Genomic DNA, 18,422 nt, shown 5'->3' with positions numbered 1-18,422 from the left:
CCCTCTCACAGCTCTGGCCTGTTGACTATGCTTATTTGGTGTAATAATTAGCAGAATTTCTCACTAACAGCGGTACTTACTAACACCTCACATTTTCTTCTGTGTTTTTGTACGTGATGGATTGTGCATTCTATGAATAAAGTTAAGCGGGTCACAGCCTAAGCCCTGTACAACACAGCTATTTTCTGCACAATAGTTCTGAATAGATATATATTAACTCCTTTTTAATCCCCGTGGTGTGTAATGCAAACAAATTTGAGTCCTTTTGTAACAGGCTATTGAAAACTTGTAAGCACAGAACAGTTAACTTGTCGAGTTAAAGAACAAAAAAAAAAAGAAATGGAACGAGGAACTACAGAAATTAGAGTGCAGTGTCTTTTACTAATGGGTTGCTTTAGGAGCCTGTGCTAGTGCTCCATGAAACTTGGCACAGACCTCTGTACTTTGTTCTAGAGCAGCAGTTCTTCATATGCGTGTTAAAGGTGATCATTCTGCTGTCATGATGTTCAAACAGTTACTCTACTTGGTATGAAAATACAAATGAGAAGTCTGAGTTAAACAGTACATGGTTTTTTTGCATTTTCCTAACTGGAAAAGATTATATTGAAAAATTGTTCTGATAAAAATAAAAACAAAAGGTCCTTGAATAAATGCTGTGGGTAGGCATCCTTGTCATCGTTCTTTCCAAATGCAGGAGCTGATAGACTTAAGGGTTCCCAAAATTATTAGGTAACCACAGTCTTTTTTTCAGTTTAACTCCTAGGAAAAAATCTGATGGAATTCTTATATAATGAATTAGTTCAACTAATAGTAGTTTGATGCATTTGTCATATGGAAGTTCAGCTCTGCATGGAGACCATCAAACCTTTTTCACTTCTAGTTTAGATGGGAAATGCAGGATAAGTAGTGCTAAATGTGGGTCATAAGCTCCTGCAGTTGTCTGTTACTTAATTCTAAAATCCTCCCTTTGAATATTTTTGTAAATCCTACATTGTTCATTCTTTTTTTCATTCAGCCCTTCTTGAATTCTAGTTACTGCTGAAGCACTTCCATTGTAGAAGGGGAAGTAATACAGCATGTTAAGCCAGCAAATAAGAACAAAGGTGGCTCTGGCAGCTTTCTCTTAATGTCAGTTCCTTGCCCTCAGCCTCCCTTATTAATACATGTGAGCTGCTGTCACTCAGATGGTTCTAACACAGACATGCATACTACATGTCAAAAAGGATGGCCTAGATTTTTGAATTTCAGGTTAAGAGTACCTCAACATGTGAAACCACTGTATCAGGTTATAAAATGGTTGACTCCTGTCCGTGTGGACATTCTGAAGGAAAGAAATTTATTTATTCTTGTCTTTGACATATGCTCTAAGGAAACAAGAGACTTCGGAGTTTCAAGGTGTCTGCAATATTTTAATTTGGATGGATACTTTCCTGTGTGCCTTTAATTTTATGAGAGTTCAGAACAATCCTCTTTGTCAATTGTACTTCCATATTAGGATTATTTTTTGAGTTTTTATATCTCTTTTCATAGATGGGTTTTACCTCTCCTCACCATCCCTGTCCTAATTTACATTATTGTACTAATTTACAGTGGGCTTTTTGATTACTTCTTTATATAACATATACACATATTTACTTAAAAATGCAGAGATTATTTGACACTTTATTGGGTCATTTTATGGATTCAATTTTGAGTGTTACCACACAGCTGATTAAACATGTCTGTATTGTCCTATCAACTGGTACAGCTTTAGTATCTGGTGTGGGTCAGTATGGCTGCCTCTCTTCTTCCTTTGTTTAGGCAAGGGATCCTAACCATTCTACAATGAGTCATTGTTTGTTTATTAAGTTTGGCAGAAGAAACATGCAGTAGTAGAAGTGTAGGATATTATTTTTCAGCAGAAGGCAGCAAGTAGGGCAAAGGAGAGTTGTGTTTAAGTCTGGAACGTGCCAGCCTCTGTCTTTTTTACCTTCAGAAATCCAGTTTGAGAATAGCGTAGAGAAGGGAAGAGATGATGTTTAAAAAGACTTGTCATTACTGAACTTCACATTCTCAAAATACAAACAGAGGTAGCAACAGGACTATCTAGAATCTTAGACCAGTTAAGAAGATAAGTATATGGGAAGAAAGAACAGGCAAAAGTTTTTTCCCTGAACAATTGTTCAGGCAGGACTTTAAAAATAATTTTTGTGCTTGTCCATTTTAGTTGAGTAGTGCTGCTCTGCAAAATAACACCTGATCATTGCAAGTGAGGGAAAGTTAACGAGAAATAAGGTATGTATATGCAAATAATAGAAATGAAAACTAGAAATTAAGTATTAGCCTTTCCAAGACTCAGAATTGCTTTATTAAAACAGCATTCTTTGAAAATGTAGAAGTTCTTAAGTTTGCTCAGTAAATGCATTCTTAAGCAAAATGTTGATTTGCATTATTAAATTCGCCTGGATTTGGCACAAAGGAAGTGGCTTAACAGATCTACTTCTCTCACAGCAGATCAGTGCTTGCTTGTATTTTAGTATTCTCTAACACTATTTGCATTATGCAAAGCCAGTTTAAAAATAAAATGTGAGTGAAAGACAATGAGTAGTCCTTCTTTTAGCTGTAGTTCTTTAACCTTATGATAGTACTGCAAGTGTTCCAAGCACTATGAAATACAGATCCCAGCAAACTTCTAAGTTTTTTTGAATTGTGAGGCAGAAGAGAATATCTAACACCAGCTTTAGGACTTCAGTAAAATATATTCTTAGTGAAGTAGACCAGGGTCTCCTGATTCACTGACCACTGGTGGCTGGCAAAGTGATGAATCAGAACCAAACTGAGGAATGAGATGCACCAAACTTTCAGTCAGTGTGGCTCTGCTGCCTCATGTTTGTTTGGTTAGGGTGTATGTGCAGAACTTCTTAAGGAAATATGGATGATTCATCATAGTCTGCTGGTCTAAACAGTTTGGGAACCACTGAACTAAAATGTATCATTTAGAAAAACTTCTGAGCTTGATATAGGAAAGAATTCCCAGGGGGAAGAATTCATCTTGCACAGCGGTATCTCCTCCAATGCTTAATTACCCTTTCTTTTAAATTGTGCTTCTTGTTTCTGGTCTGAACTTGTTCAATGTTTCAGACCCTGAATTTTGCACTTCATTGGCTGCCAACTTAACATTTAAATGTTCCCCATGTGGCTTATTTTGGAGACTGTGAACAAAACAAAGCCTTAAAGCTAAACAAAATTAAACATGTTTGAATTGTTCACTATGAGGTGTTTCTTTAAATTATTTTTGTTACAGAAAAAACCTCTATTTTTTCAGCAGCCCATAGAACAATATCCTTCTTGAACTTATATGCCAAAATTCAATAATATTTCATTAGTAGTTGTTGTATTATGAAGTTGAGGCAACAACTGTAGTTTATAGGTTTTCTAAGTGAGTGTTACCATCATTTGACTGATGGTGTAGTGTATGCAAAATTAGGAAATTAGTATGTTATAAATACAAAGCAGTGTCTATGCATTTATTACACAGGTCACTCTTACAAATCATAGAATCATAAAATACCAGCTTGGAAGGGGACCTCAAGGATTATCTGGTCCAAATGTTGCAAAATGTACTTTTCCTCACTGAACAGTCTTGTACAAATATTGATATGTTAAATTTATGTACATACTGTGATCTCTGATGTTTATGTCCTTGAAAATAGTTTGTAAAAAAGTGATTCAGCTGTATTAACACTATATCCCCATGTTCCTTGAAAAATGACATCTCAATGATTGTGCTGTTTTGGAAAGACATTGACAATTTGTATGACAGTGCATTCATTGTAACCATGATAACACATTGGTGATGGTTGCCTGTAAATTGTTCTGGGGAGAGGAGGGAGAATTGCACAAAACTCCCGCTCAAAGGCTCCTCTAGTGTGAGAAATGTTTGAAGGGAAATTTGAGTTTATCATGTCCTTGCAAAGGACAAAGCACAATGATTGAAGAGCAGAGGCAAGAAGGATGGTACTGTTTCTGCAGCTGAACCCCGGGGGACTCACATACCCCTTCTTTCTGTGCACTGTGCTGCAGTGATTTTGTTAATTGTGGCATATACTCTCAAGAATTATCTTATAAATACCTCCTTTAAAATACATCAGCTGTATATCTGGTGAAATGTGACTAGCAGAAAAGTGTTCCTGGAATACATTTCCTTTTATCTGTAAGGCTTTCAACCATCTTCCTGTCTTTTCATTCTGGAGCGAAGAATACAGTTATGTATTCTGTAAATATGTAATTATGATGTCTTGGAAGGCTCTAAAGGTCTTTAGATTTCACCAAGTTTGTAAGTGCTTTTAGACTTTCAGAGTGCTTATTGTGCTAATAAAATCTCTGGAAAATAATTTGGTTCTGTAAAAAATATCAAGAGTCAACAATTTTGTAATGGCCTAGAAAGATGCTCAAACACTGTGTAATGGGCATGACAGTTACAGTATGTGAAATTTAATGCTCTAGCTCCTTATTGATCTTCCTTGTAGCCCATTGCTTGGCACATGCATTTGCACTTAACACCTGCTCTTTCTACATTAACACTGTCTTCAGCAGTGTTATCAAGGGGACTTTAGAAGTTGCATTTGATGCTAAATTTAAGTATTTGAGGAAATATCTATATTTTTTCAAGTATCCATTTTCTTTTCACTTTACTTTTGTCTGCTTTTTCTTTTGGGTGATATTTTAGCACTTAAGGGTTTTTTTCCCCTTTTTTAAGTATTCTTATTACACAATGGTTGCTTCTACCATTACCTATTAATATATATATAGACCAGAAATCCTACAAGGCTTGTTATTTTCTGGAAATGAGGAAAAGCTGTATGAAAATTAATTGTGTCTTTGATCTTGCTGGTGGTTCTGAAAAAGTGTATTAGTGTGACCTGCCTGTGTTTGTGTTTGAAAGTTGTTTGTCCCTCTATATCTAAAGGAGTTAAAAGCCTGTTGCAAAGGTTCTGAACCTGCATTTTAAGCTGCATCAGCCCTCGGGTTTCATTCTGGAGGTCCTTGGTCCATTCTGTGGTTGTTGGTCAGTGTATTTGCTCTTGCATTAATTAGATATTGGACCCCAGTGAAATTTGTACAATTCCATGTTGCAGATGTGCAATACTTTCCAAAATAACATGGTGATTCTTAATGTTTCTTTCTGTTTCCTTGGGTTATTCAAGGAGAAAAAGCACCATGTCAGTATTATTTTCCATTCCTAAGCACAATGTGCATCTCCTAAGGCTACACAGCTCTACTGCCCTGCATCCTGGTGAGGGACTTCCATAGAAGTTAAGCAGCATCAGTACCTTCATGTCATTAGAACCTGAGAGGTCTACAGACAGGAACACCAAATGTATCCTTGTTTCAATATTGACTCTTGTTATAATTTATATTTTTATTTTATCTGCTTTTAGTCTTCATTGAGTCTTTTCTCTGTCAAAGACTGGTACTTAGTATTTCACAGCTGGTCAAAACCACTTGGTTTCTTGGGGACTGGATGTGTATTTTTGCTACATGATGCAGAATCAGTTATTGGTGACAGTCACCAAGGTTTCTGTCTGCTGATTCTTTGGAATTGAGCTGCTTAAGATCTGCTCAAGTGAAAAATTTAGTTTCTCAGCAGCTATTGACTCTTTTTAAGAAACTTTGCAAAAAATGGGATGCAGAAATGCCCCAGTGTCTTTATCTATTCACTGTGAATCACAACTATGTTGCACTAAAAGTATCCACTGTTCTGTTTTCTTAAGTACTTGTATGATTTCGTGTCTGTATGTATAAGAAGAAACTAAGAACTGGAGATCTGATTGAAGCTTGATCATTTTCAAACAAAGTCTGAATGTTCTTACTTCTCACCTAATACATACAGACGACCCATTTACCAACTGGTACTTGCTGGAAGAGGATGCACAAGTGATAAGGAATAAAAAATGGATGATGGTATCAAGATGCTTGAAGTGATGGTAGAGGGATCAGAAGTTTATTGACAATTATACTGAGGAGGCTTAGGGACATTTTGTCAGTCCAAAGTGTCTGTATTTGAACTATTTATCGCTTCAAAGTTTTATTATGATTACTTAAAGTGCTAATCCATGTGTGACAAATACACACTCAGCTAGGTAAGGAAATTGCCAGTTCTGTTCCATTAACAATCACTGGCCAAAGGAACAATGTTCCTGTAGGTTAAAACAACAATTAAGGGGCCTTAACACCTCGAGGTGGGGAGAGAGGGGATACTGGCAGCAGACATTTTTCACACATTACTAAGCTGCTTCAATGCATAAATTAGCTCTTAGTCCAGTTACATCGGTTGAGTGTGTTGTGCATGTGCATGACTGGTCTGTGTGAACCAAAATCTGACCCTGTTATTTATGAGAAAGGGTAAGAGAGGTTGAAATTAGTAAGCAAAGCCAAACAGTACATTTGCAGCGAAGAATATCAAACAGTCTTTCAGACAACTCCTCAGTTAAAGATGCTGGTGTTAGACCTGAGGTCTTTGCATGGCAGTAGATTGTTCATTACGTAATTTTTTTTGTGCCCAGATCACTTGAGCTGCATTTTGCTACTTTTGTAACTGGACTTTTTTTTCGGTGGGAGAACAGGATTCACTGTGATCATATTAAATAACAAGCATACTTTATTCTAGTGTAATTATTAAGTGGATGTATGGGACATGAAATATTGTTAGAGAGTTATAGATAACTTTAATATGAGTGTATATAGAATAATAATAATAATGCACATTTTTGCCCTTAATATGAAAATGTTTTTGACATATAGTAGGGTGTAGGGAGGGCATCTTATAGTAAACAAAGTGTGGTACAGTATGGTCATGTGTCTGCCAGTATTTTTGGCAGTCTGGATTATAGAAAGAATGTAGCACAGACAAGGCTTTTGGTAAGTCTTGAGTGTAATGAAGGGTAAGCTGGAAATATAACTTTTTCATGTCAGTAAATGGTACTGTAAAATTGGCCAGTTCCTTAAGATCTTTTTGATGAGTGGAGTTTACAGAAATAATTTGAAGAAAAAAAAATTCTCAAATTTAATATATGTGATAATGGAGAAATAAAAACTGTAATGGTACATTTAGAATATATTTTTTATTACTCTAGGTTCATTTGTGACATAACTTGTTTTAGTGAGCCACTTGAATGATCTTGGTAGCTATGAAGTTTTAATAGCTAACACTTGGAAAGCCTTGTAGTTTAAACAAATGTCAACTTCAAAATCACATTCCTTCCTTAAGAAACTATCCCAATTTTATTTTATTAAAAAAGAAACCAAAAAACACAACATGTGAGAGACTATTAGGAGGTAAAGTTGTGGAAGTTCCTATAAAGTGGTGACTTTTTTCTAGAGGGGGTTTTACTATTGTGCCGCAAAATTTTTGCTATATAAAGTATTTAATCTTCCTCCTTTATAAAGCTGTTGAGCTCTCACTTCAGAGCACTAGTGCTTTGCTTCATGCAGGACTTGAAAGAAATCCATGTTTTATTATAGTTGATTAAAAGAAAAAAGAATGAAAGTGAAACACAGGCTCTAATGTTCATTCTTATCTGGGGAAACAAGCTAATAGAAAGGAGAGATTTTTGGAAAACCTAAGGTTTGTATCTGTACTTGTGTTTCAGATCTTTCTTTCATGACAATAAGCATTCTCAGAGTGCCTTTCTACACCTGATAACCTTTTGGAAAACAAAAGACTATTGGGAAAAACAGTAGTGGAGATGGAGATGATAATTTCTTATGCTTTGAATAGAGACCCTTTGTTTTTTAGGATCTATCCCAGAAATTTCTGCAAACACATTGAATTGCATTGAAAACAAAAAGAAAAAAATTGAGGTTTTATTAGTTCTGGTCCCAAGTCAGTATTCTCAAAAGTGTAAAAACTGCAGCAGGGAGTTAGCAAAACTTTTTAAGATGAAAAAATGGCCAATGTTTTAAGAACTTCTGATGAAAGGAGTTGAGGCAGAGGGGCTGTTATAGGCTGGGAGTGAAGATGATGTTCCAGAGCTGCTGTGCCTTCCTTTTGCAGCCTCACCTCCAGCAGTGTGTTGTTCCCTCCTGTAGCCCCAGTGAGATTATTTGTCAGATCTAGACATGAGATAGGTAAAATTCAGCCTGGATGAAATATTCAGCTTTCTTTTAGCTCTCTTTGCTGTAAGGTTACTGGAGGTGGAGGGGAGTAAAAATGAGGAACATTTTCAATCTGACTTTATGGAAATAATACAGAAATCATTGATGTGATGAAATTAAGAGAAAATAAGGTGGAACTTTAGGTCACTGTGTCATGAGTCAGAATCCAGTTATTTTGCAGGGAAGAGTGTATATGAGCACATAGAATTTTTTTACTGGTTGTGCTGTTTTCCCTGCACAAATATCTAAAAATAGTAAGTTACAACACAGATATTTTGGGTTTGTTTGAATTGCCTTCTTTCATGTATCCTTTATATAGCATGATTCATCTTTTGCTTTATTCTACATACTGCTGATTGTAAGGTGTAAATTAGTAATTGGTGACTGAAAAAAAATTACTTACATCCCCTCCGAGGTTGAGAATATGTCTCTTAGAAGTTCCAAAAGACCATCTTTTCTGGAAAAAAAAAAATCATTTTTAGGGAATAATGAAATGGACTTTTCCAGAATAGTGAGATACAGTCCTATTTTTTGGAAGGCTAGTTTGAATATAGTATTTATTTTAACTGCTTATCAGACTGTGTTCTTGTCATATAACTAAGAACTAACATCTTTAAATGTTTCATAGCCACTGCTGTATCTGTCCATGTCTTGGTCTGTTGTGACTGACTTTTTACACCTATATGAGATGCTGCTCCAGGCCCAGAGATATCACTTGGTATAGTGAAGCTGACATTTTCCCAAAATTCAGGAGAAATGCAGGGCAGCAAACTGGGTTATCTTTTTAGAGGTGAATGCTACTAACATGGACTTAAGTCTCCCTTGTGTTAACAGCAGCAGTTTCTTCAATGAATTCTTCACTGCGTTTTATGCCAAGTTCTGGGGGAAGGAAAACCACACTTTTGCTTAATGTTTTCAGTGTTTTTATGTGTTAGAAATTGTTGTGACATTGCAGCCTTAAATTTGTTGTCAGAACTAATTTCATTAATGTTTGTGTGATTTCAATAACTTTAGTTTTTATACTATATTGTTTCACCCAAGACATAGATCCAAAAATTGACTTGTTTGATGAGGAAACTAAGTGAGAATTTTATGTTGGAAGCACTAAAGTCTTCATAAGCCTTTATAGCCTAGGTATTGAACTTCTGTCTGACAATTAAGAGAGAAATGAAACCTTTTGAGAATGGTATTGACACCCTGCAGGGAAAAATGTCAGCTGCAAAAGTTTTTACATTGTCATGCTTCTTGGTCAGAAAATGTCATTAAGTCCCATCTTTTCCTTATACCACTTAACTTGAAAATAACAAACCATGTGTCTGTAATGTAACTGCATTTTGGCCTGTGACTTTGATGTGTCTTAGCTGTGTTTCTGTTACTTCTGTAACATACAATGTGTCACTTCTATTGCCGTGAAAAAACTTAGGAAAAAAAATTTATAGTGATTGAGACATTCCAATTATTAATATTCCACTTGACGAATTTCACAATCAATCATCTCATTAATAGGCCTGTCTATGACTAATAAATGAGCAGAGTCTGTCAAGATCTTCAAGAAGTTCATTGCACACTCTAAAATTGGGCATTAGTACTTTTGATCTTCATTGCAGTTATCAGTTGGGTACAATAGCTCCAGTAATACTCATAGCAGCCTACAAAATATGCAGAGGTTTTCTCCTCTTTGAGGGCCAGAGTACAACACTTAACAAAGTCTCTGAAGCAGTGCACAATGCATGATGACATTATAGGGATGGTGCACATAAGATGGTTTTTCGTGTATTGGCACCACTAATGTATATATAAAAATCACATTGTTTTTTGAAGTGTAAGAAACATAATCATGATACCTGAATAAACTGCTACACTGTTAATAATTTTTAAAATTTAAAAATCAGATTTAGAAAAATTATTTTTAAGATGTCTGATATCTTCAAGTAAAGGCAATTTTTAAACTTTTATTTAGGGGTTTATGTGTTTGAAGAGCCAATAAACAGTGCTTATGTAACAGTACTTAGATTTACACATCAGCCAGCTGGTATAGCCAGATCTTCAGGTTTCCTTTTTTCTTTTTTTTTTTTTTTTTTTACTTTTTGGAGGTATTTGTGAGTAGCTTGATGTTTTTGACATCTGTGTGACAGCTTCTTGCATAAGAGATGAGCAGCATGTTATACCACCCAGCTGTGTGTATTAGTCTGCACATCAAGCTGAAGAGCAGCACTTAGCCAGATCTGACAATCAAATGTGAACTAGTACTACCTATACACAGGAGTGCATTTTAATGTTGTGTGCTTTTTGCCAAGAGGCTGGTACTTGACAAAGAAATTGTCAGAATCTCTCTTCTTCCCACCTTTTTTTTTTCCCTTCCCACAGATGTGAGTCCATGTTGAAATATATATTTTTTCCTGCAGTTTAATGTGGTTGATCTTAGAGATAATAAAACCAATCTAATGTTTTCAGCGATTCCATGTAGTAAAATTCTGGCAAGCTTTTAGTGATAGACAAGTGTAACTGTTTTAGAATATGCAGCAAATCAGCATGTCATTCTCTGCCAACTTAATCTGAAGTCACAATATGCTTGGTTTCACCAATGGCTTCATGGCTATAACATGCCAACAACCTGTCCCCAAAGAAAACTGGGGACAGAGAGAAATTACAGTGCCAGTTCAGAAATCTCAGTGCTGTTCTCGGGCTCGTTAAGAGTCAATGCTCAGCACATTGTGAGCGTGGAGATGAGTAAGTGAGAGACACCTGCTCTTATTGTAGTTGGACTGATCTGTAAACCTCCAAAACCTCTACACTTCCTCATGATTTTAAACTGTCATCTTCCTTAATGCTTGAATTTGAATAAATGGAATTAATGGCCACAGTTATACTCTTAATAGTTCAGCTTTCCTTGTTTATGTGTTTGCTGTAAGCCAGGAGTTAGTTACTACATGCAATATTGTTTTCTTCCTTTTTTAAATAAGATTGCCAGAATAGAGAAAATTGTTTTGACTTATTTATGCAACCCAAAAGGATGATAAAGAGGGAAATGTAGAAGAAAAAGGATTTTTTTTATTTGACAATTAATTCTCTTGTCTATGGAATACTCAATTTGCAGTAACATTTAGGTGATGAAATATGTAGTTTCCATATAACTTGGTTTCATTAAGTGTTAGTGATACCTTTTTTATCTTATTCTGTGTTTCCCGTTGTATTATACCCTTACCATTCTTGTAAAAACTGTGTTCCATTTCAATGTGGTCTTGCTCTTACAACATGTAAGTAAGAAATTCATGTCCAGTTATAAAGTAGGCACAGTTTTTAAAAACATTAGACTGACATGGATTTTGATCAGTGTAATAAGGACTGATTATCTAAAAAAGAATTTAGGAGTAAAAGTTCTCATGTGCTGAGAGACTACCTAACTTGAATTACTGCTTTGTAAGTAGAGAAGTTCCACTGATTTTTTTATCCGTTTTTCCTTATTTAATTTTCCAGAATTGACAGTAACAAGAACTAATTGCACCAGTTTTTGTCATTTTAATGCAACTAATTTTATACTTCTCTGTTTAGATCTTGGTTTTTGTCTAATTTTCTGTTTCAATTTTACCCCTCCAAAACAGAAAAAAAGGCTTCTTGAAGAACTTGGAGAGAATAGACTTCCATACATGACTCCAGCCGATGATGATTTCCATCAGTTGGTAATGTATTTCTTCTAACTTGTTTTAAACTAAAATGACTTTTTGGACTGAACAACAAATAAATCTTTCTTCAAAGACACACTGTGAAAGCTGATATGAAAAAAGGTGTCCTGATGGCTGATAATGGACTTCCAGGTGGTGTGAAATAAGATCTCTAGAACTGAGATGTTCATGAATGAGAACTTGGTGAACTTAATTTATTTTTAGGGGTGTGCCCTGAGTTCCAGGTAACGTGTAACAATCAGAGTTTCTCATGCTTTGTTGAAATAAAACACATCTCATCATTCTTTTAATTTTTTTTTTATCTGAGCTGTGAAGAGACCTGTTCTTTATAGCTCGTGTTTGGCAATATAGGGAGAATATTAACATAGAAATTCAAATTTTTGGGGCCTTAATTTTACTTTCAAACAATAAGTAACCATTGAGACTTCACTTACAAAACAAACTGTGGAAACAGGAATGCCTCAAATGAAACCAAACGAAAGTAGGAACAGGCCCAGTAGACACATGAGTAGTAAAACAAATGAGTGTATGGAAAAATATGATGAATTAATAGAATTTTCTGCATCTGTCTTGCATCTTTCTATATCAGCTATAAAACACAGGGCAGGTTCAATCAGATCAAATTGGAACACTATAAGACAAAAAGTATAAGAAATAATCTCGTAGTTTGAACAGCTACAGCAAGTATGCTTACATTACAGGTGTGTTGTCTGTCTTCTATATATTGATATGTGGCTCAAAGATGTAGAAGTGTGGAAGAGCTGGAAGAATTTATAAGAGCTAAACAGATGGATTTTATTATTTTTTTTTTATTTACAAAAAACCCAAACACATTCTTTTTAAACTAAAGTTCATGAAGAAATTCTTCCCCCTTTTAAGACTCAGGGAGCGGATTTTTCTCCTTCCTTGTCCTGTTATGTCCCCTCCTGTTCTCTTTTCTGTCTCTGTTACTGCCAAGAGCTGCTTTGCCCAGCACCTTTTTCTTTTCCTATCTTTGTAAATGCACATTCTCATGGAGCTGATGTGAAAAGAGAAGGTGGAGCCAAGATTGCCCAGGTGGCATCTCATTTGCTCAGTATCAGTAGCCCATAACTATAGAAGACAGTGGGAACAAGATAAGCAGTGAAATCAGACCTGTTCAAGCCTTAATAAAGTTTAGATACACTCTTTTTGCAAATATAGAATTATAGTTTTTATGTAGTATACGTGTGCATGCTAGGTATTTTTAAGTATACATGATAATCTTAAGCATCACAAGCACCTTTTAAATTCTGTAGTGGTTATGAAATGTTACTTGAATCACAGCTGTAGAAATTACAAATTCCATGATGCTTAAATGCACTACAGATGGGAGGAAAGGAAGGGTGAGAGCTTGAAGACAACAAATTGCAAAGTAAAATATCACATACACTTTAGTTTTACAGTCTGTCTTCCTCCTTTAAGGATCCACCTCAGATAAAGCAGCATTCTTTGAACATGTTGGAAAGGTTAGGTAGGCTGCAAGTAGAAAAACTGCCATATCCTGTCAGATGTGGAAGCGCACAGCCTGAACAGAAGTAAGAAATTCCATCATAAGCAAAACTTCACTGACATCCTCTTTCAATGTGTCTTGCTTGATGAAGGATTTTAGAAATGGCCCCAAGACATAGGCTGAAAAAATGTGATGTTTAATGCCAGTTTGGAATAAGAAAAAGGCTTTTAACAAGGTAATTCACAAATATTTGAAGTACAAACTATCATTTCATGATGTATAGGGTAGTTTTCTTATCGAGGATCCTTATTGCTGATTTCTAACTTTATTCTGTCACTTGTGTCCATAGGGTGGATCTGTATGTTGAGTATCACCATCAGAAGGGAAAGCATCTATATATTTAAAATCTTGTGTGTAACATTAAATGCAGATTTGACCATCAAATGTACTTTTTTATTTTTTTTGTCCTGTAGTTGCCAGCAATGTACCTACTTCTTTCAGAGTGAACAGTGAATTGACCTTTAATACTTGCTGTCAGAGTTACAACACGGAGGACACGATTACTCCCCCTTTCCCATCCCCCCCAAAACAACAAGGTGTCCTATGTGAACCCAGCGTTCACCCTGGATCTGATCCCTTAATGTTTTCCTTATGTGGGGCATAGCACAGTCGCTGGTTGGAGATTTAAAGAAGACCAAACTGTTTTCATGTGATGTGTCAGAAATGTGTTTCCACTTCCTGCTTTCTTTGGAGATATCAGTGTGGTTTTTTTTTCTTTTTAAGGTAGAATTCTAAGTATACAGTGTGAAACTTCATGATAAAGTAGTTCTTAATCGTGTGACCTTAAAACAGAATCCAAAGGTAACATGCCTCTGACTTGGCTGGCAACAAAATGTGCAAGGGATTACCTCTGCAGTTCAGAGGGGGGAATAAATGTTGTTACCTTTGTAAAATCTGTGTGTTTCCTTTCTAGTGCATGTTTTCAGGCACTTAATTGCTTTACGTCATATTCTTATTTCCCTCCTTCTGTTTCTAATGGTTGTTTGTAATTTCATGGGTGTGATCCATGTCAGAAATTCAGTCTCTTTGTATCTTCATATAAATGGTTTAAAAATAGATAGTATTAATGACTGTTTAAATATACCACAGTAGCATATGTTATGTGGTAACTGGTTAATCTGACCTGAGTATGTCCAGTGTACAGAATTATTTAAAGAAATATTGGGATACTGTTCTAGAACTGTTAGTGCTCTTTCTTTTATACATGGCATTTGCATAATGAAAGAAATAATGCAGTAATAGCCTTTGTATGTCACAACATATAATGTTCTGTCATTATTAAATATGATTGTGAAAAGGTATTTATGATTCCCATCAACCTGTACCCACCCATCTGACTGCAGCCTATAAGTGTAAGTCTGAAATGTACAGTTACTGGTTTCAGAAGTTGTTGTTTATAAGGATTTTTTCACTGTACCGTTCAAAGGCTGGAGATACACAGCACTGATTGAAACAAAAGGGACAGTTCAGGACCTCTAAAGGAATCATTTTGAGCTTTTGACAAGCTCAGGTGAATTGCTTTTATCAAGTTTAGATTCAGTTCTTTGAATGAAAGCTGGGATCCAGTGTTCTGTGCTGGGGATTGTAGAGGGACCTTCAGACAGATATCTGGGACTGTTTTCAAACTTTGTATTTGAAGTTAAGGATGTAAATACAATTGTCAGAAATTATTATTATCTGTAGATACTGCTAGAGGTTTTTTCCCTCTCTCCAGGAAGCTAGTTTTTGGAAACTGTAAGAATGTGTAAAGAAGGGGAATTAGCTTCACTGTAAAAATTTCACAAGAAATGGTGACAAGGGTTACAGACAAACTAAGATTTATTATGTGTAATCATTATTTTTAAAATAGGCTTCCTTTTATGTTCCTCTTTTTAGTAGAAACAAATGATTCTATAAAGCCAACTCTTCAGTGTTGTAGGATAACAGTGTGTTATGATGCAGAACTGTAACCGTTTTCATGCAGCAGAAAATGTGCATGCTGACTTACTGCCTGCTTTGTGTTTTTTAAAGGCATGTTCTTTGGATTTTAAAATTAATTTCCTGAAAGGAAAGTCTTAAATGAGACTTGGAAGTAGATAGTACTAGTGAAGTAATTTTGAGTTGTACCAGAAGGAACCCACAGATGGACTGTAGGTCAGTGTGGTGCTTTGTGCTGGTGACTTTTATTTGTGTTTTTAAAAGCACTGAACGTAAGATATTAGGTTAGTAAAAGTTTTGATGGATCAGTTTTGTGCATCCATGTGCTCTTGCCCCATTGCCTAATGCCTTCAGATTTCAGTTTACTTTAACATTTTTCCCCACACCACCATTGGTATCTACCTTTTCCCCAGTCTAGTGACTAATTTCTGGGCAGAAGGAGATAGGTGTGGTGGAGTCCTTTGGAGCTTCACACTTGCTAATTGATACTTGATATGCTCACATTGCAGCCTTTCCCTTACTAAAGGCACTAGTTTGCATCTATTTCTTTTATTTATCTATTAATTTTAATGAAATACATAAGAACTCTTTTTAAGAATTTATTCTCTCTAGCCTTTGTCCAGTTTGCCAAACAGTCTCAGCAGTAGTTAAAGCAGATTTACAGGCAGCCAATAAAAGGTGTGATTATGTGATACTCGCTTCCTTAGAAAACCAGATTAACAAAATAAAATTATCCAAGCCTTCCTGGAGTGGGAAGCAGTATTGTGCATGCAAAGCAATTCGCTGCTGATTAGCAGTGTTATACCTTGCTGGGAGTTGTTGCCTCCACACACTGCTGGGTTCTGAACTCCAGCTGATACCAGAGCTGGTATGGTCAGAAGAGGATATGAGGAAAAAGGATATTACAGGTAGGGAGCTGGGGAGGAAAATAAGTTTGGAAATTTTCTGTTATCTAAAAGGAGAACTTTTATATAAAACAGGAGAGCTAATTGGCATGCACTAAGGAATGTGAAACCAGAAAGGACCAGTGTGTCGAGGACTGTTTTGAAGTTAGACATGCAGTCAATTTTTTTAAAATTTACATTTTCATTTTGTTACGTTTTCCCTAGGAAGTATTGTTATAGAAAATGGTTTGAGTTTATCACGTAGGCCTCTAGAATTCTGTGCATCAGAATGAAACAAAATGGTCTTTGCAACCATTGCAGAAAGAAGAGTTGCTTTTTCACTGCTTGATAATCTACTATATGTGTATGTAAAGGTAGCATTATCTACAGGTTCATCAGATGAGCTTATACGTTCTACTGATTTCTACCAGAATCCTCTGATTGATTGATTGATTGATTGATTGAAACTCTCTGGTTACATATCCACAGTTTGTGCAATATATTGATATATGGAAATAAAGTAACAAATACTGGCATCTGTTTCTTCACTATATTCTAGACTCATGCTTGATAACTTGACAATTTAGCCTTGTCTCTTCTTCAATGTATGAAATATTTTGATTCTTGTAAAAAGAATAATTATTTTCCTATTTCTGTTGTTTGGTGTTTTTGTCTTTTTCTTCTTTAGTGGAAGACCAAATATTCCAAGCTGATTTTCAGAAAATCTGAGACAGTACCTGAAGAGCTCCATCAAATGGTACAGAAAGGCTTTCTGACCTTGCGAGAACATGATTGTTTCTTTCAAGATCTTGTAAGGATCAAAGGAAAAGATTTCCTTACTCCAGTGTCTCGTATATTAATTGGAAACCCAGGATGCACTTACAAGTACTTGAACACAAGATTGTTTACAGTTCCTTGGCCTACTGAAGGTTATGATATAAAATATTGCAGTCCTCAGATACATGATGCTTGTAAAGCATTAATCAGACTTAATGACTACTTGCATATTGAGGCAGTCAAGATATTACAAGGACAAAATTTATGTGAGACCAAAGAAATTAAAGATACTACTGTAATAGATAGGGAGCAAAGTTTTGCTACTTCTCTTACGGAGCAAGGGTCTGTTTCAAAAGATCAAAGCGGTGTTTGTGTACCAGAGGATGACTCCGTAAGTCTAAAGAACAGAACATCCTATAACCTGACTTTATTAAATTATATGGATCCACTACAAATGCTGTACTTGAAACAAGAACCTTATTTTGGAATGGGGAACATGGCAGTGAGCTGGCACCACGACGAGAATCTGGTTGAAAGGTCGACGGTCGCTGTGTACAGTTACAGCTGTGAAGGTGGGTGATGGGAGCTGACCAGTCATATATCTTAAATCCCTGAACCCCTTTTCTCTTTCCCTGTGTGTATGTGCATAAGCACACCTGCATGCCAGTCTAGGCTTGTCATGTGCTTCTGAGTGCATTGTGGTACCTTTTGTATTTAAACCTTATCTTTATTTTTACTAAGACCTGTACAAAATATACCTGTGTTTACTGGCTTAGCAGTTGTTCTCTAAGTAGCTTTAAAAATTGGTGTAATTAACTTCCTGACTAAGAGCCAGGAAATCAAAATCTGTCAAATTCCTTTTTCAGGTTAATGCATGAGCATGCTTTCTGTCCTGTAAAATGTTTCACTGTAGTTGAGATCACCATTTTTATGGTGTTATTTGTCATATACAGACTTGCTTCTACTTTATGCTGGTTTTACTACTCTTCTTTTTTTGGAAAGATCATTTTCAGTTGGTTTTGGATAAAAGTATTACTATATTTATTTTGAAGTTATGCATTTTGTCTAGGCATGCTGTGGTGTTAATGCATGTTTTATGGAGGACTTGCCAGCATTTCTGTAGTTGGGAAGGGTGGACATTTTCTGTTAAAAGAACTGTTATCTGACAGGCTTTGGATTTCTTTTAATGACTCCCAGTTTTGCAGAGCATAAGATTAGAATTTAGGCACTTGATTTGAATTTGCAAATGTTCCGTTATGTTTCATAACTCACAATGGATATTTTGTTCTCCCAAAAATCCTTTGATGTTTGCTTTAGAACATGGGAAGAATTCTCGTTGACTTCGGTAGGTTTTGGCGAAAGGCTTTGATGTAAAAATGATAGTTTATGCTTTTATGTGCATTCTGTTATTGGTTTTGTTATTAGTTTTGAAACTGTGGGTCACTTTGCTACTTAATGTACAGCTGAAGTCATATTATTTACTTTTTCCTGGAC

General features: G+C 35.7%; 1 protein-coding gene across 6 annotated transcripts in view; it reads left to right on the top strand.

The window, feature by feature from the left end:
* The window catches only part of FTO (FTO, alpha-ketoglutarate dependent dioxygenase), a 235,509-nt gene that overhangs the window by 28,284 nt on the left and 188,803 nt on the right, over positions 1-18,422 (top strand). For 5 of the 6 annotated variants that reach the window (XM_027684983.1, XM_027684979.1, XM_027684978.1 and 2 more), the window contains exons 2-3: positions 11,739-11,816; positions 16,840-17,500. In XM_027684983.1, coding sequence (XP_027540784.1) covers positions 11,784-11,816; positions 16,840-17,500 — 694 coding nt within the window. In that variant the 5' untranslated portion in view covers positions 11,739-11,783. Of the gene's footprint in view, positions 1-6,303; positions 6,385-11,738; positions 11,817-16,839; positions 17,501-18,422 lie in introns of those variants that run through there. The other variant, XM_027684980.1, reaches the window with a different exon arrangement.

This window comes from Neopelma chrysocephalum, unplaced genomic scaffold (assembly GCF_003984885.1).
Source record: "Neopelma chrysocephalum unplaced genomic scaffold, ASM398488v2 Primary Assembly neopelma1_68, whole genome shotgun sequence".
In the NCBI taxonomy this organism is placed as follows: Eukaryota; Metazoa; Chordata; class Aves; order Passeriformes; family Pipridae; genus Neopelma; species Neopelma chrysocephalum.
The sequence above is the reverse complement of the archived record's forward strand: the minus strand, read 5'-3'. Positions and strand labels throughout refer to the sequence as shown.